The sequence below is a fragment of the Triturus cristatus genome, chromosome 9 (genome assembly GCF_964204655.1).
Source record: "Triturus cristatus chromosome 9, aTriCri1.1, whole genome shotgun sequence".
In the NCBI taxonomy this organism is placed as follows: domain Eukaryota; kingdom Metazoa; phylum Chordata; class Amphibia; order Caudata; family Salamandridae; genus Triturus; species Triturus cristatus.
Genome location: NC_140592.1, coordinates 378,669,143 through 378,696,777, shown reverse-complemented (window position 1 = coordinate 378,696,777; position 27,635 = coordinate 378,669,143). Strand labels below are relative to the sequence as shown.

General features: G+C 50.5%; 1 protein-coding gene across 1 annotated transcript in view; it reads left to right on the top strand.

Annotated features, from left to right (window-relative positions):
• Positions 1–27,635, top strand: part of ZNF541 (zinc finger protein 541) — a 1,112,036-nt gene that overhangs the window by 756,597 nt on the left and 327,804 nt on the right. The window contains exon 11 of the mRNA XM_085627847.1: positions 3,453–3,556. Coding sequence (XP_085483973.1) covers positions 3,453–3,556 — 104 coding nt within the window. The remainder of the gene's footprint in view (positions 1–3,452; positions 3,557–27,635) is intronic.

Sequence of the window (27,635 nt, the reverse complement as noted above, 5' to 3'; positions counted from 1 at the left end):
CCTTTTTTGAAGGTGAAGAAATAGGTCAATATAGGAGTTATTTTTTGGTTTGCAAGCCAATAAAATGTAGGACTGTTTGACATGGCATCTTATTTGGAAATGCGGTGGCAGACCCAACAACGTATTTTATTGTCAATCAATCGATAACTTTATTTCGGTCATAGACCATAAAAGTGCAAGTAATATACATACAGAAGTGCACAGATCGTTAAAACAATAAATAACAACAAATTGATACAGAGTTTAAAAAAGATTAAACTGTGAAGTTATCAAAATAGTGAATAATAAGAAAGAGGCTATATTTACTCGAAACTTTTCCTCCTTCGCCACATTCCCAGTAAAAAACGGGAGACAGCAAAAACAATAGGGGGATGGGTATCATATGTTAAAACCCTACATGCCTGTGTGCAGTGTCTAAACCCAAGATTCCTACATAGCTGGATCAACCAGTGTTTTCTTATTGATTGATAGGCAGGGCAGAAGAGCATAACATGGCATACATCTTCTCGGTTGTAGTTGCATGTCGGGCAAGCAGTGTTTTCTACTTGTGCCAATTTGTAGGTAAATGCCCTAAGTGGTAAGGTGCCATGTCTTAGCTGTACATAAAGCTTCCTCGCAAGCGGTGGATAGATTACGTCTAGAAAGACTTCTGCTTGCGGGTCAGCTTTTATTAGGAGATACTCTTTAGAAAGTCTCCCCAGGGTGCTTGATTGATGTAGGGCGAGTAATTTCTGTTCCCTCAGCTGACTTATAAGTACCTGTTTAGGTAACCCTAAACATGACACCTCCGGGGACTCCCAGAGGTCAATCCGGCCAATCTTTATGCTGAGGTTCTTAATGTGGTCTAACCACAAAATATTCTTATTTTTTATAAGAGCCCAGACCTCTAGGAATTCCTCTCTGTATACCGCCAGTTCAGGCACTGACCAGAGTCTCTTCCAATAGAGCATGGGCCGTACAGCTGCTAGATCTTCAATTGGTTCCACCCCCAAGTCAAATCCCAAAGGAATAAGTGGTGTACTTTGCGGCAAACCCAGGAGGCTTCTCATAAAACCATGCTCCACCCTGACAAGTTTAGATATATTTTTATGGCCCCAAAGTTTGTCTCCATACAATGAGGCCATTCTGACTTGTGATCGGTATATCTCTATCTCTGCCATTTATCTCCAATCCTCGAGCAGTGCAGAATGCTGCAAAGTCGTTCAAGATACGCTGAATGCCCGATGATGTTTTGGATAACAACAAAGTGTCATCTGCAAACATCAGAGCCAGAAGCCAGCCTAGGGGCATCACTATCAGTTACCTCAGCTAAGTGGTCCACCAGACCATTGATATAGAGATTAAACAATGTCGGGGCCAGAACACACCCTTGGCGTACACCCTTCCCAACTGGAAAGGGTGCAGACAAATCACCATGCCTCCCACACCTAACTTGGGCATAGTTACCTTTATCGAGTCTCATTCAAATATTCAGTAAATACGGAGGGATACCCAACTTAACTAGGACTTTCCACAACTTTTCCCTTGGGACAAGATCAAAGGCGGCGCGCAGGTCAACAAAAATGAAGTAGAGGCTGCCACCCTCCACACTCACCGTTTTCCAAAATAAGACCTGGAGCCGAAAAATTTGATCTATAGTTGAAATACCTGACCTAAACCCAGCCTGTAGTGTGATCAGTATTTCATTTTCTTCCATCCACCCTTGAATTCTATCTAAGATGATTCGACCCATTAGTTTCTGAGAGGTATCTATAAGGCTGATGGGCTGATAATTTGCTGGTGTTAGCGGACAACATTTCTTAATAATGGGAACAATCTCTGCACCCAGCCAAGTATCAGGTGGATCTGCCCCCATAAGTATTGAGTTAAATAAAACCACCAGATACGGTGCCCATATTTTGGGTTGAGAGCGAAATAAGTCTCCGGGCATCTTATCCAATCCAGGAGCTTTATTGGGGAGCAGCCTCACTATTGCCAACTCGACTTCCTTAAGGGTGATGGCCTCGGGCTGGCCCAAACGGGACCCACCCCCATCCACCGGGTAATCCTCACTCCGTCCGCCGTCGAAAAACCCCAGCGATCGATACTCCTGCTGGGGCTCTGGGACGGTAAACGGAGGATGAGTCATAGATTCACCAGAAGCCGAATCTATCTCACTCACCGATCCATCCTCCAAAAGTTGGTCGGGGTTAGAAGGTAGTGCAGAGTCTTCACCAGAGTCAGCATATAGTGCTCCAAAATGGGATTCCCACACTTGGGATGCTAAGTTTACAACTGGGGTCAAGCCTCCCGCACCAGAACTCACAGTGGTCCAAAACACCTTAGAATCCCTTCGAGAGAGGGCTAATCTAAGTTCCTCCCATCTATATTCCTCCCAGTCCTTCTTTCCCTTGAGGATTGCCTTTTTGTACTCTAAGCGAGATTTCTTAATATTAGCTCGATCTTCATCTTTGATTGCGGAGAGCAAGGCTTTTGCTTTTCTACAGGAGGCATCATACCAAGGATGTGTCCGATCCACCTGGCATTTTGCCTTCCCCACTGGGTTTAACACATCCATCAGCATGACAACCAACTGCTTATGGATTTCGGCGGGAATGCCCTGGGAATCCACACCCAAATTTCCTATACTAACATCCCCCATATCAGAGAGAAATGGTATGGCTATCTGGTATATTTTAGCAAGTTTGGAGGGGGAGTTCTGGAAATGGGGCCATTTGACCCTCCGCCTATTGTTAGATATCGACAGAGGAAGCAGCGGACCAGTGGGGTCAGGGGCAGGATTTGTTAGCCCAAAACTTCCCGGTTTAAGGGTTAAGACAAGGGCATTATGGTCACTATCTAATCTGGGATATATCATAAACTCCAATAACTTGTCCCAGTGTCTCGTTTCCATCAGTATATAGTCAATGATGGAAGTTTGCCCGGGTCTATTGAACGCAGCTGACCCCGGGCGATCTGGATTCAACCTCCCGTTACAGGCCCTTAAAGACATTACAAGGGAGAAGAACTTAAGTTGAAGAGCCAGAGGAGTCCAGGCTCTAATGAAGGGAATTTGAGGATCCGGAGCGTGCCAAAACTGATCCTCATCGTCTAACTCTCCCTTGTCTAAACTCTCAAGGGGCTCAAATTGGCAATTAAAAATAGTAAAGAATATCTTCCTTTTTTCAAGGTGAAGAAATAGGTCAATATAGGAGTTATTTTTTGGTTTGCAAGCCAGTAAAATGTAGGACTGTTTGACATGGCATCTTATTTGTAAATGCGGTGGCAGACCCACCAACGTATTTTATTGTAGTTTGAATGAAGTAGCCATAATTGTCCATAAATGTTGATATATGTCTTTGAAACCACATCTTCTTCAACAGCTTGGTGTGTAAATATCTGGTATAATTTCAGCTTTCCAATACACTGTGAAACTCATATATTCGTTTTTTATCTTTTTCTTCAAATTGTAGTGTCTCGACTAATAAATGTGTCCTGCTCAAGTGTGATGCCAGGTGGTGGCACCAACGTCGAACTTGCACTGCACTGTCTTCATGCCACACAAGGCAATATTTTGGTAAGAAGTCAGTGGGTATTGTTGGAATAATCTGATTTATTTATGAAGTCACAAGTCATCTAGTGTCAGTTATTTTTTCTGGAAACTGTGTGCAGGTTTGTCTATGAAGCAACACAGATTAATCCCTCAAAGCAATGTACTTCCTAGGAAGCCACACCACTCAACAATTGCTTTATTTAAACAATCACTGTGCCTTCTAACTCTCCTAATTTATATTGAGATTCTTCACACCAAGAATTTGATTAAAACAATAGGTTATCATGCCCACGATACAATGATTCATTAACCATGTACATTGACATGAGGTGTGCAATGTACCGTCTTTCCTATCTTAAATCAGGCATGCATTCTTGCAGTGTCAAGTTCTAGCAGTGCATGTGTCCCGCCTTAATGCATCACACCCTGCATCTTCCCACTAATTATATATTTCAAATGCACATTCTCCTAACCAGACATGCAAGTCTGCCTGTAATTGGTCTGTGAAAATGGCACACAGCCCCTAGCTACATGTATACGAATATATACTTTCACCCAATGTTCTTTTCTAAAGCGAATTCCCTTAGACCCCTTCTGATCAGCATAGCTCCTGTACAGAACCTGACTGTCCTTCATCATTTTAGACAACTCCTTACTCTTTCTATAGATCTTCTGATCATCCAGCATGGATTGACCTTGAAACCAGCACTCTTCTCATTCATGAGAATGGAGGACACTTGCATTACAATATGGTCAGTTGATCTAACTGAATTGTACATCAGACACCATGAAAAAAATGGTATTGCCTTTGTGACTTTAAAAATACTACAATCAATAATTCAATAGTAAATGTAAGAACTGTAGCATAATAATGACAGACCTCTCAACCACTACTTCTGAGTTAGGGTGAAGCACTGCTCACAATTCTTTTTACTAGAAAAGTGCCAGAAATACCATCATGTTGAATGAGTACATTTGCACACCACTGTCAGTTATAATCTCTTTGGGCGCTCCATTAAATTGAAATACTTTCATGAAATTTCCGTATTGTGCATTATGAACACCAGTCACAAATTTTTATAGTATACATGTATGTGTATGGTAATAAACAAACTAGTTCAGTACATTTAATCCCTGCCCAAATTCCTGAAAAGACTTCCAGTGTCCATGTCTGCTTTATATCAACTTGCATCATAATTTAGAAAATAATATTGCATGCAGCAAAAGCTACAAATGTATTGAAAATACGTTCTACCTGATTTAGAGTTTGGTGGATGCGAAGCATCTGCCAAACAGCGGCGAATGTCTCATCTGCCCGATTTAGAGCATAATGCGGTCTATGCTCTCTAACTAAGGGAGTGAGGACAACCCATGCTTTGTAGTAGACATCCCACATCTGCCAAACTCTTAAACAAGCCCTTGGACTCTTTACTCTTAGCCCCTTGTGTGTAAAATGATTGTTTTGTTTCTATGAGAAACTAGCTAAACCACTTTCGCCCCACATAAAGCACTATTGTCTGTCCCCTGTTCTAAAGTAAAACACTTACCTTGCCATTTTTGATACTTAATTAAATTTAGATCTATTTTCAAAATTAATTAGCAGCAACAAGCAGCATGAGAGGAAAATTCTGGAAATAGTTTTTAGATCGATCAAATTGGGCCCTTACTACCATTACATAACATTGAATGACATACGTATACCAGTTTCAGTCCAGAGCGTTAAATCTGGCTCTCTCCAGTGACAAAGTAGCTGCTCCTGCATACCATCAAGTTATAAGTAAGCAGTCAAAAGAAAATCCATTCTCAGCAGTGGACCTGCCACCATCAGGATTGTACGAAAGCTTAGTCATTCCCTATAGGTATGACTAGGCTTGTGCCTATACAAAAAGAATGCTGAGGGGCACAAATATCCTTAGGTTGTGCTGCAGCAACCAATAGTGTTATAAATGTTTCAGCATTAAAATTTCAGGTCACTATATCTCCCACGCTGTCTGTCACTACAGGGGTTGAACGCCTCACCCAGAAACCAAAACCAGCACCCCCAAGCCTCTTAATTGCCTTCTGGATATCAGTGATAAAACTTGAAAACATCATGAGAGACACTATGATAAATCTCCCGTTAGTAATTGTAGATATGCTGTTTGCGGCACAAATCCAACTTTCTTGAATACTTGGACATAGCTAAGATATATGGAAAGGAACAGCTGCAGAGTGAATACCCAGGCACTCCAGGATTTCAGAGTGATTAAATTATAGTATATTTGCATATGTAGGTAATATTGGTGATGTACACATTTATAATGAATTAAACTGTGTCAGCTATTCACTGAAACCTGGGCCGTCTGCACACAGAAATATCCAAATTGATCATCTGAAAGAGTCATGTTAAGATCCATGACCCACTAGGCTCTGACAGCCTGCGGCCCACCCAGGCTGTCTTATTACCTCGATAAGCACAGGCATTTATCTGGGGGGGCACATAACCTGAGTTAGGGTTGTGCATTCATTAGGCTCCTCAGGGAAGTCTATCTCACTGTCTAAAGCAGCCCCTTAACCGGAAATATGTTGGTATGTCAAGTGCAATAATGCTTACTTATCCTTAAATTGCACAACTGTTATGAAGCTTTCCTCTTCACAGAATTTACCAAGACAGTCAAGTCACATCCTCGACAATGTGTATCTGAAAGAGACCATTAGTTACAGATTCCTTACCTTTGAATTACCCCCAGGCGTCAGACTGGATCCCAAGATTTTTTCTCTTAGCAGTACCCCTGAGCGTAGGTAGGTGATAGATGTCTTCTTAGATGCCGCCCCTGCGCACTGACGTCAGTTCTTTCTTTTTCCGCGCCAGCCTTGCGCAGATCCGGAGAGAGCTTGCCCTTTAGTAATTTTTTAACAAAACTTTTTTTGACTTTTGTTGACTTCTTTTTGAGTCTTCTGACTCCTGGTGCACGAGGGATGCCACATCGACTGACCGGATTCAAGCTGTGTGAGGCCTGTAACCGCCTGATGTCAATTACGGATCCCCACCTTGTGTGCCTCTTGTGCCTGGAGCGCGACCATGACCTGAAGCCATGCTCTGACTGCCGGTCCATGAACCAAAAGTCTTTGCGGGAGCGGTCCCGAAAGCTCTTGGCAGTCGGCTCTGCGTCGCTCAAGGTCCTGTTCGAGAGGAAAGTCTCGGGACCAGTCGCGGAGCCACCATCACCATTCATCATCCAAGTCTTCGAGATCATCGGGTAAGTCGAAGCACAAGAAGAAGGCGAATTGTTGGCCAACGCGACGCGGGACCCTGAGCGTCGTCGCTCTCCAGCTCCGACTTCGGAGCCTGCTCCTGGGACGGCTCCGCATTTGAGCTGGAGCGTCCCCTGCCCAGCTTCGAGCTTTCTACGAGGCGCTTCACAGCATTTTTGGGCAGCCCGACTCAGGCAGCATGACTTTGGGCCCGTGGCCTCGGCTGGGGGCCCTGGGCTTTTGATGCTGGTGGCTCCGGCACTGGCACCAGAGGGCCCCAAGGATCCAGACGTGGATCCGGATTGACACCGGTCGACCTCACGGTACCTTCCGTGGCACCAATTCCAGTGACGATGCCCCCGGGGCAGTTGTACCCCCGACCGGCGCCGACCCCAGCCTCACCCACGACTTGGACACGGCACCGGAGCGATGTCGCTCAATGTCGGTACCTGCGCCGGAAGGTACATTTGTGCCTCTGTTCATTCCTGGTGTTCCATTCCAGCCTGACTGGCAACCAGAGAAGAGTGAGGAGGACTGGGAGGGGACTGTGGACGCCTTTGGCTGACCAGCTTGCAGAGCAGGACTGGCGAGAGGAGCTGGGTGACGCCAGTGGTTTGGATACCTCCCCAGACCTTGGCATACTCTCTCCCCCTACCATGGCTACAGAGGAGGGAGCATCTTACGCAGTGGTGTTGTATGGGCGGCTGAGGCCTTGGGCCTTGAGCTTCCTATGGTGCCAGTCAGGACTCCTGACAGAGGTGCTTCAACCGGCGGCGGCCATTTCAGAGCTCCTTCTGCCTTTTAATGAAGCCCTCACCGATGTCCTTCTTGGCACTTGGTCCAAGCCCAGCACAGGAGCTCCTGCAGACAGGATGATTGCTTGACGCCACCGCCTGGCCCCGGGCAACCCACTTTTTCTCTCTCAACACCAGACCCGAGAGCTTGGTCGTCCAAGCCTTGTTCTCTAAGAGCGCATTCCCTACTGCTACCCCAGATCGGGAATCCAAGAAGCTGGACCATCTTGGAAAGAAGATGTTTTCTTCTGCCACCTTAGAGCTGTGGTCAGTGAATACCGCATGCCTCTTGGGCCATTATACCCATACAGTGTGGGATACGGTTGCGCAAGTGCTGCCACAGTTACCGGAGGAGGCCCTGGCCGTTCTCATCCGCTCAGTGGCAGAGGATAGAGACTCAGCTAAATTCACCATCAGATGTGGGCTGGATACCGCCAACTCTCTGGGCATAACGGTTTCCACATCGGTATCCCTGAGAAGCTACACCTGGGACGTCTGGTATCTCTGGGGTCCAACTTACTGGAAATGCCCTTTGATGGCCATCGCCTTTTCGATGACAAGGCGGACTCGGCGCTCAAGTACATCAAGGATTCTAGGGCTACGGCCAGATCCTGAGGCCTCGCGGCTACCTCTCGCCCCACGCAGTCTGCTTTTCGACCCTTTTGTGGTTACGAAAGGGGAGCCCCACCGCGTTCGACAGTCTAGTCACTGGTTCACACAAGCTGCCCAGCCTGTGCGTGGCCGCGGACGTGGGTACCAGCAACTCGGGACTGGGGGCCAGCGGGTGGGCCAGTCCAGCCAAAACCCCCCTGCAGTAGCCTCAAGCCCTCCTAGTCCGACCGTTCAGGGCCACCAGAGGCCAGTGGCAGCATGATTCGCCATCACTGCCTCCCCCTCACTGGCAAAACACAACGTGGGACAGGTGGGTTTTCAAGATAGTCCGAAGGGGCTACTCCCTCCCCTTTGAGACTACCCCTCCTTCCATGCCATCATCCTTCCATCGCATGTTGGAGGATCACTTGGCCCTTCTCCACCAGGAAGTTGCAGCTCTCTTGGCCAAGGGAGCTATCAAAAGAGTCCCTGTGCCAGAAGTAGGTTGTGGTTGCTACTCCCACTACTTTCTGGTACCCAAGAAGGACAAAGGCCTGCATCCTATCTTAGACCTCAGGGCCCTCAACCACTTTCTCTGGAAGGAGACATTCAAGATGCCCACATTGGCTCTGGTAATGTGGGCCCTCGACCCCAGAGACTGGATGGTAGCGGTGGACTTGCAGGACGCATATTTCCATATTCCCGTCCTGCCAGCCCACAGGCGTTACCTATGGTTCACGGTGGGCCACGAGCATTTTCAGTTTACCGTGCTCCTGTTTGGCCTTACCAGCACCCCTCGGGTGTTCACGAAGGTGATGGCGGTGGTCGCAGCTCATCTGCGCAGATCAGGGGTTCCAGTTTTCCCCTATCTCGACGACAAGCAGTTGAAGCCAGGCTCACCCCAGGCTGTCGTCTCCCACCTCCAGACAATGGCGGACCTCCTGCACTTGCTGGGGTTCACTATCGACGTGCCGAAGTCACACCTGACTCCCTCTCAGAAGCTCCTTTTCATTGGAGCAGTTCTGGATACAGCGCAGTTTTGGGCTTATCCTCCCAAGCAGCGAGTATGGGATATTCGGGCTATGATGCCGATGTTTCAGCCTCTATCCTGGATTTCAGTGAGTTTGACTCTGAGTTTGCTGGGGCTCATGGCCTCCTGCATCCTGCTGGGGGATCATGCCAGGTGGCATATGCGGGCTCTGCAGTGGGATCTGAAGTTCCAGTGGGCGCAGCATCAGGGAAATCTTTCAGTTGTCATCCAGATCTCAGAGGGAACTGCACATCAATTGCAGTGGTGGCTCACGAACCAGGATTGGGTCAGTGGCAGATCCCTCTCCCTTCCCCAACCGATGTACACAGTTTTGACGGATGCATCACTCCTGGAATGGGGCGGCCACCTTGGAGAGGCTGAGATCAGGGGTCCCTGGTCTCCGGCAGAGTCCTGTCTCCACATCAACCTTTTGGAGCTCCGGGCGATCTGCCTTGCACTGAAGGCATTCCTTCCTTCTGTCAGAGGAAGAGTAGTGCAGGTGTTCACAGACAACGCTACCGCCATGTGGTACTGCAACCAACAGGGCGGGGTGGGGTCGTGGACCCTATGTCAAGAGGCTCTTCACCCTTGGACATGGCTGAAACATCTGGGCTATCTCTGGTGGTTCAACACCTGGCAAGTTCTCTGAACGCCAGGGTGGATGAGCTCAGCCGTCGGTGCATGATGGATCACGAATGGCGTCTTCACTCGGGAGGTGATGCAAGGTTTCTTTCAGCAGTGGGGAGAGCCTTGGTTAGATCTGTTCGCCATTGAAGAGAACGCGCAATGTAAGCAGTTCTGCGCGTTAGAGTTTCCAAGACGGCGCACTCTCTGCTACGCTTTTCGTCGCAAGTGGAATTGTGGCCTGTTGTACGGCTTTTCGCTTGTACCACTTCTACCCAGAGCACTGAGGAAGATCAAGTGCGACCGGGCCCAAGTCATTCTTGTGCTTCCGGACTGGGCACGGAGAGTCTGGTACTCCGAGCATGGCCATCAATCCTTCGATCACAATGCCTCTTCAGGAAGATCTTCTGTCGCAGCAGCAGGGAACGGTCTTTCACTGAACCAGTCCAGCTTCCACCTCCTTGCATGGAGAATGAGCGGCGGCAGTTGACAGCTTTCGACCTTCCTCCCGAAGTCTGTAATGTCATCTTGGCAGCCAGGCGTCCCTACACTAAAATGGTATACACCTGTAGATGGAACACATTTGTGGCATGGTGCACAGCAAAGTGTGTGGATCCCTTTCTGCCCCTCTTTCAAAGGCCCTCCTCTTCATTCTATCTTTGGCTCTGCAAGGCTCTGCTCTGGGCACTCTCAAGGACAACCTTTCGGCCATATCTGCCTTTCTCCGCCTTCCTGATCAGCCTTCTCTTTTCAAGTCCCCTATTGTAAATATATTTCATCTCTTTCCTTGAATCTTGTCCTAACTTACCTTATGTGTGCTCCCTTCGAGCCACTACTTAATTGTCCTCTTTGACTTCTTACTTTGAAGATTGACTTCCTGCTTGCCATTACCTCTGCTCTCAGGGTGAGTGAGCTTCAGGCTCTATCGTCACAGCCTCCTTTTCTAGCAGTCCATCCGGACAAGGTGATCCTTTGCACAAGGCCCTCTTTTAGCTCTTTTCACATAGGTCAGACTATCACTTTGCCCTCCTTCTTCCTGCCTCTGTACCCTTCCAAAGATGAGGAGAGACTCCACCGTCTGAACCCAAAATGTGCGCTGTCCTTCTACCTTGACCGCACTAAAGATTTTCGGGTGAATGATCAACTCTTCGTTGGTTATGTGGGCGCCAAGAAAGGTCGGGTCGTGCACAAATGCACCATCTCTCAATGAGTTGTCCTATGCATTAAAATCTGCTATTCATTGGCGAAAAAGAAACCTCCAGTGGGACTGCGTGCCCACTCTACCAGGGCGATGGCAGGCTCTACTGCTTTGGAACGTGGAGTTCCTCTCATTGACATTTGCCAGGCAGCCACGTGGGCATCCTTGCACACGTTCACCAAGCATTATTACCTGGATAGCCAAGTCTGGAGAGACGGCTTTTTTGGCCGTCTGTTCTCCAGGACTTTCTGGTGTGAACTTAGTTCGCAAACCCATCTCCGGGGTTGACATTGCTGGGGTATCTATTCTAAGATAAGGAATCTATAACTAATGGTCTCTGTGAGAAGTTGGCCTGGTATATGCTGTCCACTAGTTGTAGTGGGCACCTTGCACCAGTCCAAACAACCCTTATTGATGAAAAGGTTTAAGACAACCTTTATTGAAAGCTATCCTAGTGGTAACTATGGAGAGCAGCCTTCAGGCTAAGTCTCGATGGAATGTAAAGCAGCTTGGTTTACCAGATTATAACTAGGGCTCCCGGTTTTATGGTATTTATTTTTTTGCCATTTCCGTCTGTATTTATCCATATTTATTTTTTGGGCTTTTTTTCTGTATTTATCCATATTTATTTTTGCCACAAGCAAAAGGCGACGCTACAGCTAGTATTTTTCCACATTTATTTACATTGACAAGGCACACCTGCGCCCGGTTGTTATTGGGCAATAAATATATCTGTGCCCGCCACATGGTGCAGTGATATGTTGTGGGGCATCATAGATGCCCCCCAGGACCCATGTCTGAGGGCCAGGGGTAAAGGGGCCTGCTACGGGCCCCCAATGTCCCTTTCGCCAGCATTTCCATGGCAGGTGAACCGCCATTGATAAACTGGCGGGTAAGGGACATCGTAATCTCTGCTGCGGTGCATGGTAGGCACCACCAGCATTGTAGGAACCACGAGCCCCTCCACTACACCGGCGGGCTCAAGAAGCCCGTCAGGTGCGTGGTGGTTGGTCTTTCCGACCGCCAGGTAACCACCCGCCATTGTAATATGGCGGGCTGTGATGTAGTCACCAATGGCGGTGGGACCGCCACAGACGGGGTGACGTGGCGGTCCCACTGCCATTATAATCACCCCCTAAGTTTGGTGTGCATGCAAAGCCTACATTGCCATCCCCTGGCAAGTTGCACTGCTAGTGCTGGAAAAAGGCCAATGGAGGTACCAATGGGTGAGGTGGACTGGCCTCAAGGGTCTTGTGACCTCAGTGACAGATTCACTGTCGATCTAGGATGTGCTTCTTCATATGCCTGCCCGTAAGACTGGAAGTGAACTGCAGTATGGATTGTGGTGGACAGGTCCACCTGCGGGTGCTAAGACACCTGGGCTTCTAAGGTCTATCGGGCCTTCTAAGGTGTAGCATCGGAATAAGCTCTGTCAGGAGTGTGGTATGGTGAACTGGTCATGAAGGTCTGAACATGGTTCTCCAGTTCCAAATTCAGCAGCTCTGGCCAGAGTGGCACATCCTCTCCCACACTGAACACCATACTGCCCCACTGAGAGAAACTCGCACTGCCTTCAGCTACAACTCGATTGTGCTGCGACTAAATTCAAATTATGCACTAGACAACAGTAAAATGCTGCCTGAAAAAAAAATGAATAACACCCTGGAAAAAGCAAACATTCATAGGGAATGCAAGAATAAGCAAAGCATGTGAACTGTAATCAGAAAAAAACATGGTTACCTTAACGGTTTTAAACTCATTATTCAGAAATCAGTGAGTGATTTTGCCTGAAAAGTTCAAGACATGGCTTCAGGACCAGGAAGGGACCCCTTTCAATGTCCATTGCTTATATCCTTTCAAAATGTATGCAGTTTGGTTTAAAAAAGACCACATCCCCGAGCACAGAGCCGCATTTTATAAGCTAAAATAATTACAAAGTTGAAAACGATCATATTAAACGTTTCCACTCTACCCATCAACCAGGTATTGCAGTCCCTTTAGGAATGGCGCACTTACCCACCCTGGGAAAACAATGTTGTTCAAAAAAAGAAGATAAAAAGAAAGTAGCGCTTTCACTGGCAAACTCTGTAAAGTGGCGCTAATGTGTGTGGGTGTAAATAACAGTCTGGCCTGTCTGCTGTCCACTCTGTATTGCTTTATTTAGGTATTTAACTATTTTTTCTCTCCATTCCGAGGTTTTTCTTTTCAATAGAAAACGGTCAGAAAATGAGGACATTTACAGCCAAAGTGTTCAGCCTTTTTTGGATCCATTTCACAGGGGAACAAATAAAGAAAAGGAGAGGCAAGAGAGAGTACCTTAAGAGCTGCCTTTTGAAATCAGCATCAGCAGGAGCGAGACAGAGACAGAAAGAGATGGAGGAATAAAGAGAGGAGGGCAGCCGCCAGAGGCAGATCAGGAGTAGTGGACACGGTCCTTGCCATGAAGGAAAAGAGACAGCGTTTATTTTTTCTCCGTTCTCTGCTCTTCCCAGAACGGCTGAGCCTTCCTGCAGCATAACAAAAGACAGAGAGCGGGAGGCCTCTTTGACACCAGGCAGGTCAAGTGCAGGGCCATTAGGTAGCGCTTTCGCGTGCTTATGGCCCTGCGATAACGGAAGGGAGAGAGGAAATTCCTTTGTCCCCTCGCCCCCCCCACCCTTGTCCCCCGGGTCTCCCTCCCTCTCCAAAATCTGGGGGGGATATATCCCCCGCGTCCCCCACACTTCCTACGCCCATGCATCAAGTCACGAGATTTTAATGTGAATCCTACAAAACTTTAGTGTTTGAACCAGTCCATTCCTACCGCTTTTGAACCAGTCCATTCCTGCCGTCGCGAGGAATTGCTGTGGAAAGTTGTCTTCATGAAATGATTAACTGTTTCTGCCAGGACATCTTTCAAATTCTTACCTGCTGTAATCTCATGTTATGATAACAATAAAACTTTCAACGTGTTACGAACCCCTTTCCACTGAGGCGGACTCCTGGCCCACCCTGGGTGACCGAAGAGACCCCGCTGGAGGAGAGGCCTTAACAGATGACATTATTCGGCTCCCTTTCCAACCACCGCCGACAGCAGGAAGGCAACCGCACGGCTTGAAAGGTCATGCATACCTTGTGAGTCTATGACAGAAAGATGCTGTAAATGGTAAAGGTTATCCACCTGTAAGCATAGGTTTGCAGCCTGTGCTCCTGTACTGCAGCCTTCCATCTTCCGAGCGAGAGGGTATGAAGAGGAAAGAAATGATAATGCGTTTCACAAGAACACACACAATTCACAGGCCGGGGGAGGTTAAATCTAATAAAATTGGGTTTGTGCCACAGTATATTGTGGATTTAAGGATTACATGCTCGCGAGTAAACAGCAGGAAGCAATCCTGCATCTGACTCAAAAGACTTTGAAAAAACAACTTTTAATATTACAGACCCACCACTAGAGATAGAGAGCAGAAGTGTGCTTAGGATTAGATCTTCTGCATCCGCAAGAGTTGTGCACTGGCCTGGCAGGTTGCTGGCAGAACGTCTCTTCTCCCCCCCACCCCATGTTTGTGGCAGCCCAGGCTGAAACAGCTTACACACAGCCGCCCCCGAGCACTTCACAGGTCTTTAAAAGACCATTCGCTTGTTAATGGGGCTTTGTTGGTTGTTCACCCCTCTAGAGCCCCTGCATCGCCACTCCGACTATTGCTGGAAGAATTAGCACGTTACACAATACTGCCCTGTCAGCTGAAACCCAGAGGCATCGGGTTTTTGCTTGCAGGAATCGGGAGGCGGGAGACTAGCGCGGCAACATTTACTCGTATTTTACCGTTTATAAATATAAATACAGACAAAGGAAATATCGATTTCCGTCTGTATTTATATGTATAAATCCGTAAATACGGAAAACCGGGAGCCCTAATTATAACCTCCTGAATGACCAAATGAAAGGAGAACTGTGAGAAGTTGGCCTGATATGTAGTGCTCACTATTCTAGTGATCACTGTGTATCATTCCAAACGACCCTTATTGATGATTGGTTGTAAGTCAACCTTTTAGACCAGCTATCCTAGTAGCGTGGATACGAGCAGTCTTTAGGCTAAACTCTAGAGGGCGTGTTAAGCCAGCTGTTTACCATCACATATACCCCTTGAACACCAAGTGAAAGGACACCACACAAGTTGTTATGAAAATAAAAGGATATTTATTTATAACAAGACTACCCTGGCTCTTTATGAGTCAGGGAGCTAAGCACACTACAAAACTCTTAGGAAAATACTTCAGTTGCACAATTTACACAAATGCCCGAGGGGCACGAGAAACCATCTACACTAACAGTGAAATGCGAATGGTTAGAGTCTGGAGGTACTGATTCCGGAGTGATCCGATCAGTGGGACTAAACGAAAAAGGAACTGGACACTTGTAGAGCGAACCTGCGATGGAGCACCGAAATGCTCGAGTTACCTAGCCCGGAGGCTGCGGCTGCGTGAAGTTCGGCAAGATGTCGGGAGTCCTCGTGTAGTCTCAGGAGCCTGAAAGAAGAAGTTGCTGGCAGGCGACCAGTGACGATGTTCAGAGCGATCCAAGCCTGGATCGGTGATGAAGGAAACCTGAAAGCAGAGGGGACTCAGTTCTCAACCGCTAGCCAGCGATCGTGTGGGTACCAGGAGGGTACCGGCTGAAGTCACCTCGACCAGGTGAGTGGGTGACGTCGGACTCGGCTGTTCCTCGGGCCAGGAGGCGCGGCGGCGACCAGGATGGAGGGCGAGCTGTCCCACGAAGGTGTCTGCTGTCGATGATGCTGGGCCCAGGCAGGGGCAGCGGATCTTGGCAGTGGCAACCCAAGCGGGGGAGTCAAGATGGCGTCGGGAGTGGACCAGGAGGGTCCGTGGTACTCCTCTGTTGAAGGGGAGCAAGAGCCAGTCTGGAGCAACCAGACTAGTGATGAAACAATCGTGGTGCGTCGTGAAGAGGGCCACAAGCCGGTCGGCAAGTGGTCGAACAACGCGGTGAACAACAAGGAGCGGAAGGGCCCCCACGCAGATCTCGGGGATGCTGGGGAGGCAGACTTCGATGCTGGAGCTGCTCAGGGTTAGGGCTTCTCAAACCCTAGGTGCACTCACTCGAGGGTCCCTCGGTGGGCGTGCTAGATAAGCGTCGTGCAGGTTCTGAAGATAGCCGGTCCCGCAGGTCTCGTCACACCTACGACTCTCAGCTGGGCTGATGAGGTAGGTAAAAGGTCAGAGATGGCAGGGTACTCGGGTCTCGTCGAGCTGGGCAGTCTTGATCCGTAGGAGAGACTTACAGCAAACCGCAAGCGCTTAGATGGTGCCTGCTGGTGCAGGGTGGCTACTCCTTAGCCACAAGGGAGAGTCTTCAGAAATAGTCAAGAGTTCCTTTCGTGGAAAGTAGTTCGTGATTCGGAGTTATCCGATTATCTGATTATCCAATTTGGGAAGGGGACTCGCTCCTACCTTTATTCTAAGAAAAGGGGCTGGCCCGTGACTAGGTTCTACCTATGGGTGGAGCCAGGAGGGGGGTGGTTACACCCCTATCCTTTGTCCGGCTTCGCGCCAGCTCAGGGGCTGGTGTGCCCCCGAAACTGGTTTGAGCCGGGCTATGCACAGTGAGCACCGGGGTGCCACTTGCAATCACCTTCCTTTCAGCCCTGCCTACCTGGGATACACAAACCCTGTCTGGGACGGTGCTAACACCGCCCTCGACAGGAAACCCTTTGTCCAAGCTCCCCTTGCTGGAAGGTCCCCCAGCAGCAGGAGGTCAGACTTGTGTCTGGTGGCAGCATCCATTTTGTGATGCTGAGGCTTGAGTCAACTTTAACCGGGGTTCAAGGTTACTTCCATGTCGTGTCCCTCTAAAAGGGGGGAATGCTAACCCCGTCACCAGGACTGGCGAGGGGTTCGTATTCCCATTCGTATGACACCTTACTCGACATGTATAGGTGAGGTGAGGCCAAAGTTAGCAATTGCATTAAAAGTAGTTGGCCCGCGTCACCATGGAACGGCTATTAGGACTTGGTTCCGCAAGCCGTCGACGGGCTCAGCTCGCGCCAGAGCACCGCCCCACATGATCCCCTGCACTCTGCCTTCAGGATTGACAAGGCCTGCTATAGGAGTGACTGATAGGAATCCATGTGTCCATTTTAGGGTTTAGGTGTAGGAATACTACACCTACAGCAACGGGTGATTACACCACGTGGCCCCAGCTGTCGTGCAGCCAGTTGTGTCAGATTTGGGCGGCCATTCCAGGGGTGGCATAATACATGCTTCAGCCCCTGGCAGGCCCTGGGTACACCGATGCCCTGGATACCTGTGGTATGCTGAGACAGGGACTGACAAGGCGGCCCAGTTCCAATTAGTGGATGCACCTAACGTACATGTGTGTTAATTTCGAGAGAGAACAGCTAGGCTGTGGGTCTGATTGGCAGGCCCACAGCCGGAGAAAGTCGTAAACCAATGAAGCAAAAGCAAAAAATCTGGGTGATCATAGGATTGCAGACCCTACTCTCCTACATGACCCCCCCCCCAAACTTCGGGACAATAAGCTAACCTTGACCAGGTGAGTCTTCTTGCCCTAAGTGGAAATACCTGGAGAGCCCCTCTGCATTGCCATGATCAGTGCCAGGTCTATGCTCCACTGTGAAGTCCATCCCCTGTAGGGAAATGGACCACCTAAGTAGTTTGGGGTTTTCACCCTTCATTTGATTTAGCCACAAGAGGGGCTTATGGTCGGTCTGAATCTTGAAGTGAGTGCCAAACAAGTATGGCCTCAACTTCTTCAGGGCCCAAACCACAGCAAAGGCCTCCCTCTCAATAGCTGACCAATTCTTCTCTCTGGGGGTCAGCCTCCTGCTAATAAAAGCTATGGGCTGGTCATGACCATCAAAATTCAGTTGCGATAGAACAGCTCCCACACCCAGCTCCGAAGCGTCTGTTTGGACAATGAATGGTTTGGAGTAGTCTGGACTCTTTAGGATAGGTGCTGTGCACATGGCCTGCTTTAGGTCATCGAATGCCTTCTGACAGCTTGCTGTCCACTGAACTTTTTTTGGCATCTTTTTACTTGTCAGGTCGTTTAGCGGGGTCACAATGGATCCATAATTTCTGACAAATTTCCGGTAATAACCAGTCAGGCCCAAGAAAGCTCGAACCTGAGTCTGGGTGGTTGGAGGAGCCCAGTCCTGGATGGCCTGTATTTTGCTCTCCAATGGTTGAACCTGGCCTCCACCTACAAGGTGGCCCAGGTATACAACCTGTGTCTGCCCTATCTGGCACTTGGTGGCCTTGATAGTGAGGCCTGCCTTCTGCAGGGCCTCTAACACTTTCCTCAGGTGGACCAGGTGATCCTCCCAGGTGGAGCTAAAGACAGCGATATCGTCCAGATACGCCGCACAGAAGTCGTCCAACCCAGTGAGAACTCGATTCACCAGCCTTTGGAAGGTGGCAGGTGCATTTTTCAAACCAAAGGGCATTACCACGAACTGATAATGCCCACCCGGGGTAGAAAATGCTGTTTTGGGCTTGGCCTCCTCAGCTAACCTGATTTGCCAATACCCAGCTGTCAGGTCAAACGTACTTAAGTAGTTGGCCGAGGCCAACCGGTCGATAAGTTCGTCTGCTCTTGGTATCGGGTGGGCGTCGGTCTTAGTGACCGCATTGAGACCTCTGTAGTCCACGCAAAACCTCATCTCTTTCTTACCGCCCTGGGTGTGAGGTTTCGGCACGAGCACTACGGGACTAGCCCAGGGGCTGTCCGAGGGTTCAATGACTCCCAGCTCCAACATTTTCTGCACCTCTGTCTTGATGCAGTCTCTGACATGATCAGGTTGCCGATAGATTTTACTCTTTACGGGCAGACTGTCCCCAGTGTCGACCTCGTGGGTACACCACTTGGTCTGACTGGGTGTCAGAGAGAACATATGTCGAAAGGATTGAAGAACCTGTTTACAATCCTCTTGTTGATGTCCAGAGAGGCTGCCACAAAAGACAACACCATCTACTGATCCATCGTCAGGGTTCTGAGAGAGCAGGTCTGGGAGAGGGTCACTCTCCTCCTCCTGTCCCTCATCTGTGGCCATGAGCAAGCCCATGCCCTCCCTGTCGACATATGCCTTGAGCCTGTTTACATGGAGCACCCTGTGGGGGCTCCGGGGAGTTCCCAGGTCTACCAAGTAGGTGACCTCTCCCTTTTGCTCAATGATCGTGTGGGGCCCAGACCATTTGTCTTTGAGTGCTGCTGGGGCCACTGGCTCCAGCACCCACACCTTCTGTCCAGGCTGGTACACAGTCAGAACAGCCTTTTGGTCGTGCCAAGCTTTCTGTAATTCTTGGCTCGCCTCCAGGTTTTTAGACGCCTTTTCCATGTACTCCGCCATCCGCGAGCGGAGACCGAGCACATAGTCCACAATGTTTGATGCCGGCTTTCTGAGAGGTCTCTCCCATCCTTCCTTTACCAAACAAAGGGGTCCCCTTACAGGATGTCCGAACAGAAGCTCGAAAGGGCTGTAGCCAACCCCCTTCTGCGGGACCTCTCTGTAGGCGAACAAGAGGCAGGGTATCAGTACATCCCATCTCCGCCGAAGCTTTTCAGGTAGTCCGTGAATCATCCCTTTTAGGGTCCTGTTGAATCTCTCAACAAGCCCATTGCATTGTGGGTGATAGGGTGTGGTGAACTTGTAGTTGACACCACATTCCTTCCACATAGCAGTCAGATATCCCGACATGAAGTTTGCACCTCTGTCTGAGACGACCTCCTTTGGGAAGCCCACTCTGGAGAACACTCCAAGTAGGGCCCGTGCCACCACAGGTGCCGTAGTGGTCCTAAGGGGAATAGCTTCAGGATACCTGGTGGCGTGGTCCACCACCACCAGTATAAACTTGTGCCCTGATGCTGTCTGGGGTTCCATTGGTCCGACAATGTCGATCCCCACTCGTTCAAAGGGTACCCCCACCACTGGTAGTGGTATGAGGGGGGCCTTTGTCGTGCCACCTGACTTACCACTGGCTTGGCAAGTGACACAGGAGCGGCAAAACTCCTTCGTATCTTCGGACATGTGGGGCCAGTGAAAGTGTGGAACAATTCTGTCCCAAGTCTTATTCTGGCCTAAGTGACCTGCAAGGGGAATCTCGTGGGCCAAGGTGAGAAGGAAACCTCTCAGAGACAAGGGGATGACCAGCCTCCTGGTCGCACCAGGTTTGGGGTCTCTTGCCTCAGTGTACAGGAGTCCATCGTCCCAGTACACTTTGTGGGTACCTGTGGCGTTCCCTGCAGCCTCAGCAGCGGCCTGCTGTCTGAGGGGTTCAAGTGAGGGGCAGTCTAACTGTGCCTTCCCCAGGTCTTCCCTGGAGGGTCCCCCTGAGCCCAGAAACTCAACCTGACCAGGTTCAAGCTCTTGCGGCTCAGTTTCCCTCAGTTCTTTAAGGTCAGCCTCCTCGGAGACTTGATCCACGACCTGGGGCAAGGGGGAAGGCGAAGCCTTACCCTTACTGCTCCTTTTCTTGGAAGGTGTCTGGTCCGTTCTTCCAGGATCCAGCACCTGTTCAGTGGGGCATCTTTTGGCCTGTGACCTGGTCACAGCAAGGACATGTGCTGGCAAACCTAACATTTCCATGTGAGTCCTCTGCTCCACTTCTGACCATTGTGACGTTTCCAAATCATTGCCCAACAGACATTCTACGGGGAGGTCTGAACTAACCACAACCTTTTTCGGGCCACTTACCCCTCCCCAGGAGAAATCAACAACTGCCATACTGTGATTGGTAGTGACGTTGCTGGCATTGGTCACTAGGTAACTGGTACCTAGCATGATCTGTCCAGGGTCCACGAAGTTAGGCGTCACCATGGTGACACTGGCACACGTGTCCCTGTAGGCCTGAGCCACTCTTCCATTTATCAAAGGTGTCTGCCTGTATTTGCCCAAAGTATTGGGACTGGCATCAGGGGACATATCCATATCCCCTGTACAGACAAGGACGGCCTGAGTGAGCGTGCCGACTAAGTCGTCACTCCCCTCGGTTCCCAAGGTTAACCCAACTAATGCCTTGGGAGGCGCACTACCACTGCTGACTGTACTAGGGGGCGCAGGTGCCTTAGGGGCTGCAGTGGTAGGAGTTTGCCCTCCTTTCTTGGTGCACTCACTAAACCAGTGAGTCTTACTTTTACAGTATTGGCACCACCTTTTTGACTGGCCTTCTTGAGTCTTCTTCTTCTGTGAAGCCTGACCCCCACCCTCTTTGGTTTGTTGGGGACCTGTCGAAGACTTCTGGTCATTTTGTTCGTTCTTGTTACTCTTTTGGTCTGCTTTCTTCTGACCACCCTGGTTCTGATTCTGGTTCTGCTTGACCCTTGTTCTGACCCATCTGTCCGCCTTCTTTCCCAATTCTTGGGGAGAGGTCAGATCCGAGTCGACAAGGTGCTGATGCAACAATTGGTTCTGACAGTTATTTAAAATCTGTTCTCGCATGATAAGATTGTACAATCCTGTGTAATCAGTAACCTTGCTACCCAGCAACCAGCCTTCCAAAGCCTTAGTGGCACAATCGACAAAGTCAGCCCAATCCTGAGACTGAATTTTCTGGGTGTCCCGGAACAGCACCCGGTACTGTTCCGTGGTTAAGCCGAACCCATCAATCAGTGTGTTCTTCAGGACTTGGTAGTTGTTAGCATCCTCAGCTCTTGTAGTGAGGAGCTTGTCCCTTCCTTTACCTTCAAAGGAAAGCCACAGTATAGCTGCCCACTGACTTGGGGGGACGCACTGGACAGTGCAGGCCCTCTCCAAGGCAGTTATCCACTTGTGGATGTCGTCCCCTTGTTTAAAGGGGGGCACTATTTTACTCAGGTGTCTAGTGTCTATACCCCTGTCTTTCTCTCTATTGAGAATGCTGCCACCAGCGGGATCTAACCCACTTAATTTCTGCTTTTGGGCCAAGGCAAGTCTTTCTTTGGCGAGGGCAAGGTCTTCCCGCTCGATCCTCAGATTGACCTCCCGCATCTTCGCTTCATGCTCCCTCCTCTGAGGGGAAGTCATTCCTCTCTGAGAAGATGCCTGAGAGACATGTGTATGAACCGATCTGCCAGAGCCTCTGGAGAGAGACCTAGCTCGTCCGTTCCCAAGGTTAAGCCTGCTTGAGCGTGGGCCCGGGGCTCCCCCAGCTCCATTCTCATGCCTGCTTAAGTTGGTCCTTGTAAGCCTGCCGACTACCACTGGACCTTTGTCTGCCTCGTCTCCCGACAACTCGTCCTCGTCCTCTGTGCGGAGGTCGAGGTCTGGGTCACCGAGGGTTCCCTCTAAGGGCGGCATGTTCCCATCTGCACTGGGGGGACCTGTGTTAGAGGACCTCCTAGCATCGTACGCCTCTAAGAGACCTATCAGAATTGCGATGGTAGGGTTAGAACCCTGGTTTAGCTTCCTGGAGGCACACAGTTGTCGCATCTCCTTGAAGCTAAGAGTTGCATATCGTGACACGACCTGTGGAGGGTCACTGACCACTAAGGGAGTCTGCGAAGACTCTCCGTGGATCGACATGCTCTTCTAGTGAGGTGTAAGTGTTGCACCTACCTACACTATGGGTTTACCTACTGATCCCTTGCTAAGAGTTGTAGTCAGGGTGTGCTAAGCCCTGTTACACTACAACAGCCGGTTCAGTAGAACTCGGAGTATTCTAAGTTAAGTTATATGTACCTGGGTACTTATGTGATCTTTCACTGCGATATTCTTAGGATACGTGTGTGGTAAAACAACAGCAAGCTCAAATCCCAACCGCTGCTCACCAATGTGAGAAGTTGGCCTGATATGTAGTGCTCACTATTCTAGTGATCACTGTGTATCATTCCAAACGACCCTTATTGATGATTGGTTGTAAGTCAACCTTTTAGACCAGCTATCCTAGTAGCGTGGATACGAGCAGTCTTTAGGCTAAACTCTAGAGGGCGTGTTAAGCCAGCTGTTTACCATCACATATACCCCTTGAACACCAAGTGAAAGGACACCACACAAGTTGTTATGAAAATAAAAGGATATTTATTTATAACAAGACTACCCTGGCTCTTTATGAGTCAGGGAGCTAAGCACACTACAAAACTCTTAGGAAAATACTTCAGTTGCACAATTTACACAAATGCCCGAGGGGCACGAGAAACCATCTACACTAACAGTGAAATGCGAATGGTTAGAGTCTGGAGGTACTGATTCCGGAGTGATCCGATCAGTGGGACTAAACGAAAAAGGAACTGGACACTTGTAGAGCGAACCTGCGATGGAGCACCGAAATGCTCGAGTTACCTAGCCCGGAGGCTGCGGCTGCGTGAAGTTCGGCAAGATGTCGGGAGTCCTCGTGTAGTCTCAGGAGCCTGAAAGAAGAAGTTGCTGGCAGGCGACCAGTGACGATGTTCAGAGCGATCCAAGCCTGGATCGGTGATGAAGGAAACCTGAAAGCAGAGGGGACTCAGTTCTCAACCGCTAGCCAGCGATCGTGTGGGTACCAGGAGGGTACCGGCTGAAGTCACCTCGACCAGGTGAGTGGGTGACGTCGGACTCGGCTGTTCCTCGGGCCAGGAGGCGCGGCGGCGACCAGGATGGAGGGCGAGCTGTCCCACGAAGGTGTCTGCTGTCGATGATGCTGGGCCCAGGCAGGGGCAGCGGATCTTGGCAGGGGCAACCCAAGCGGGGGAGTCAAGATGGCGTCGGGAGTGGACCAGGAGGGTCCGTGGTACTCCTCTGTTGAAGGGGAGCAAGAGCCAGTCTGGAGCAACCAGACTAGTGATGAAACAATCGTGGTGCGTCGTGAAGAGGGCCACAAGCCGGTCGGCAAGTGGTCGAACAACGCGGTGAACAACAAGGAGCGGAAGGGCCCCCACGCAGATCTCGGGGATGCTGGGGAGGCAGACTTCGATGCTGGAGCTGCTCAGGGTTAGGGCTTCTCAAACCCTAGGTGCACTCACTCGAGGGTCCCTCGGTGGGCGTGCTAGATAAGCGTCGTGCAGGTTCTGAAGATAGCCGGTCCCGCAGGTCTCGTCACACCTACGACTCTCAGCTGGGCTGATGAGGTAGGTAAAAGGTCAGAGATGGCAGGGTACTCGGGTCTCGTCGAGCTGGGCAGTCTTGATCCGTAGGAGAGACTTACAGCAAACCGCAAGCGCTTAGATGGTGCCTGCTGGTGCAGGGTGGCTACTCCTTAGCCACAAGGGAGAGTCTTCAGAAATAGTCAAGAGTTCCTTTCGTGGAAAGTAGTTCGTGATTCGGAGTTATCCGATTATCTGATTATCCAATTTGGGAAGGGGACTCGCTCCTACCTTTATTCTAAGAAAAGGGGCTGGCCCGTGACTAGGTTCTACCTATGGGTGGAGCCAGGAGGGGGGTGGTTACACCCCTATCCTTTGTCCGGCTTCGCGCCAGCTCAGGGGCTGGTGTGCCCCCGAAACTGGTTTGAGCCGGGCTATGCACAGTGAGCACCGGGGTGCCACTTGCAATCACCTTCCTTTCAGCCCTGCCTACCTGGGATACACAAACCCTGTCTGGGACGGTGCTAACACCGCCCTCGACAGGAAACCCTTTGTCCAAGCTCCCCTTGCTGGAAGGTCCCCCAGCAGCAGGAGGTCAGACTTGTGTCTGGTGGCAGCATCCATTTTGTGATGCTGAGGCTTGAGTCAACTTTAACCGGGGTTCAAGGTTACTTCCATGTCGTGTCCCTCTAAAAGGGGGGAATGCTAACCCCGTCACCAGGACTGGCGAGGGGTTCGTATTCCCATTCGTATGACACCTTACTCGACATGTATAGGTGAGGTGAGGCCAAAGTTAGCAATTGCATTAAAAGTAGTTGGCCCGCGTCACCATGGAACGGCTATTAGGACTTGGTTCCGCAAGCCGTCGACGGGCTCAGCTCGCGCCAGAGCACCGCCCCACATGATCCCCTGCACTCTGCCTTCAGGATTGACAAGGCCTGCTATAGGAGTGACTGATAGGAATCCATGTGTCCATTTTAGGGTTTAGGTGTAGGAATACTACACCTACAGCAACGGGTGATTACACCACGTGGCCCCAGCTGTCGTGCAGCCAGTTGTGTCAGATTTGGGCGGCCATTCCAGGGGTGGCATAATACATGCTTCAGCCCCTGGCAGGCCCTGGGTACACCGATGCCCTGGATACCTGTGGTATGCTGAGACAGGGACTGACAAGGCGGCCCAGTTCCAATTAGTGGATGCACCTAACGTACATGTGTGTTAATTTCGAGAGAGAACAGCTAGGCTGTGGGTCTGATTGGCAGGCCCACAGCCGGAGAAAGTCGTAAACCAATGAAGCAAAAGCAAAAAATCTGGGTGATCATAGGATTGCAGACCCTACTCTCCTACAAGAACCACACAAGGTATATATATAAAATATATGTATTTATTACTAAACGCTCTCTACTAATCTCTTTATGAGATAAGAGAACAAGGCACACAATATTACAGTTCTGTAGTAGGGGATCTCTGTGTATAGTCATAATCTAGTGAATAGTCCCGCCCATGTGCGTGGACCCCGGAGCAATAAAAAATAATCTCTAAAAGGTGACAAATCATGCAAACCTGCATACACCTTTAAGAGAGAATTTAATTTAAAGACAGATAATGCAGCCTATACCCACAGGCTACACTGTCCAGTACTTCAACTAGAATTCCACCAACATCCACAAACAGCCCTGCCTGTCTAGTTTTTCTCCACAAAGGAAAAAACCCTGCCTCTACCAGCAAAAGCCTCTGGAATGATAGAGAGGAAGGAGAGGACAGACAAGCCCCATAGGCTGCCATTATGTGGCTTGGAACAGGATACTGTGCCTTTAAGAAAACTTTCCAGTTTTCCAGAACTTTCCCCAGTATCCCAGAATGCCCAGCAGGTCCCATTTACTTTCAGTTCTTTTTTCCGGCTCCTGCTAGCAGGACCCTGGAGCATTGAGCTCTCCCCTTTCAAGGGTTTAATTGAGATTTTGGCAATTTTTGTCATTTTTTCTTGTGTTTAGTAGCTGGTACTGTCAACATGCCTGGCTTGTTCGACAAGTGCCCGGAATGTGGTCGAAAGAAGGCTAAAACTGATCCACACGAGGTGTGCATAGGTTGCCTTCCCCAGTCCCACGTGCCTGAAAGCTGTACCATCTGCCACTCGTTCTCTGCAAGGACCCTGAGGGACAGAATGAAGATCAGGCTTCAAGTTCTGGAGGACCGAAGACTGAAGGCACCAGGTGGGTCTGGAGGGGCTGATTTGGCCCATACTGAGGCCTCTGGGGGGCTCCCCAGGGGCAGGAAGACCAGTAAGCGCTCCCACTCCCCGTCGACGTCGAGGGCGGCGACGTCGAGGAGGATGACCACCGTCTGTTCGCCGTCCCCCCAGGGCTCTGGGGAGAAGCGGCGTCGACGATCGCCGTCGAGGGACGTGAATAGGCCGCCGTCGACTACATCGGCGTCGTCGGCGACGACGCCGTCGTCGGCCCCGTCCAGCGGTCGTCGTCGAGATGGGACCCGGTGTCGGCATTCGCCGTCGAGGGATCGCAGCTCGCCGTCGATGAAGAGGAGAAGGAGATCGACGTCGAGACGCTTGAGGTCGCCGTCGAGGCGAAGGTCGCCGTCGAGGCGAAGGTCGCCGTCGAGGCGAAGATCGACGCCGAGGAGAAGATCGGCGTCGAGGCACAGGTCGCCGTCGAGGCGCAGATCGCCGTCGAGGCGCAGATCGCCGTCGAGGCGCAGGTCGGCGTCGAGGCGACGATCGACGTCGAGGAGAAGATCGACGTCGAGGAGTAGATCGGCGTCGAGGAAGAGAGAGTCACCGGGATCGGTGTACTCGGTGGTGTATACGCCGCCGCGGATGCCTCCGTCGCCTCCTCTTCTCCCGCCGACGCCGCCTCCACCGCCACCACCTCCACCTCCACCGCCACCTCCACAAACACCTCCACCGCCGCCACCTCCACCACCGCCACCTTGGCCGCGGGCGCTGCCTCCGCCGCCCCAGCCTCTGTCGCTGCCACGCACCCCTGTGGGGCCGCCGCCGGTTCCTCCGCGGTCGGTTTCCCTTCCACGGTACCCGACTCCGCCGCAGGGGACCCCGAAACCACGACGCCCACGGTCGCCTGGACCAGCGAGACCGGTGGACAGGCCGAAGCCGAAGAGGTCGCGCTCCCGCTCTCACAGGAGGAGAAGATCACGGAGCCGTGGACGGTCTTCGTCGGACTCAAGACGACGCCGTAGGAGGTATAGGTCCAGGTCGCGCACGCGCTCCTCGGACAGAGGCCTTTCCCCGACGCTGTCGGACTCCCCGGGGACGAGGGTGTCTCCGGTGGACGACTTGGTGTCTTTCCAAGAGGTGTTGTTGCGAGGGGCTGCAAAGTTGGGTATCACGGTGACGGTTCCAACACCCACGACGTCCGTGATATTCGAGACGCTTCATAAAAAACACCTGTCTCGCCCCCTACTGCCTTTGGTACCAGGACTGGTGGAACCCGCCTTGGAGCTGTTCCTTACTCCCGCGACGACGAAGGCCGCTCCTTCCAGGCTCATGAAAAAGTACAGGGCCCCGGAGTCGGATCCGTCATTTCTGAGAGTGGACCCGAAGCCGGATTCGGTGATCGTGACGGCGGCAAGAAAACAACATGCGACCGCCCCGGCCTCCACGG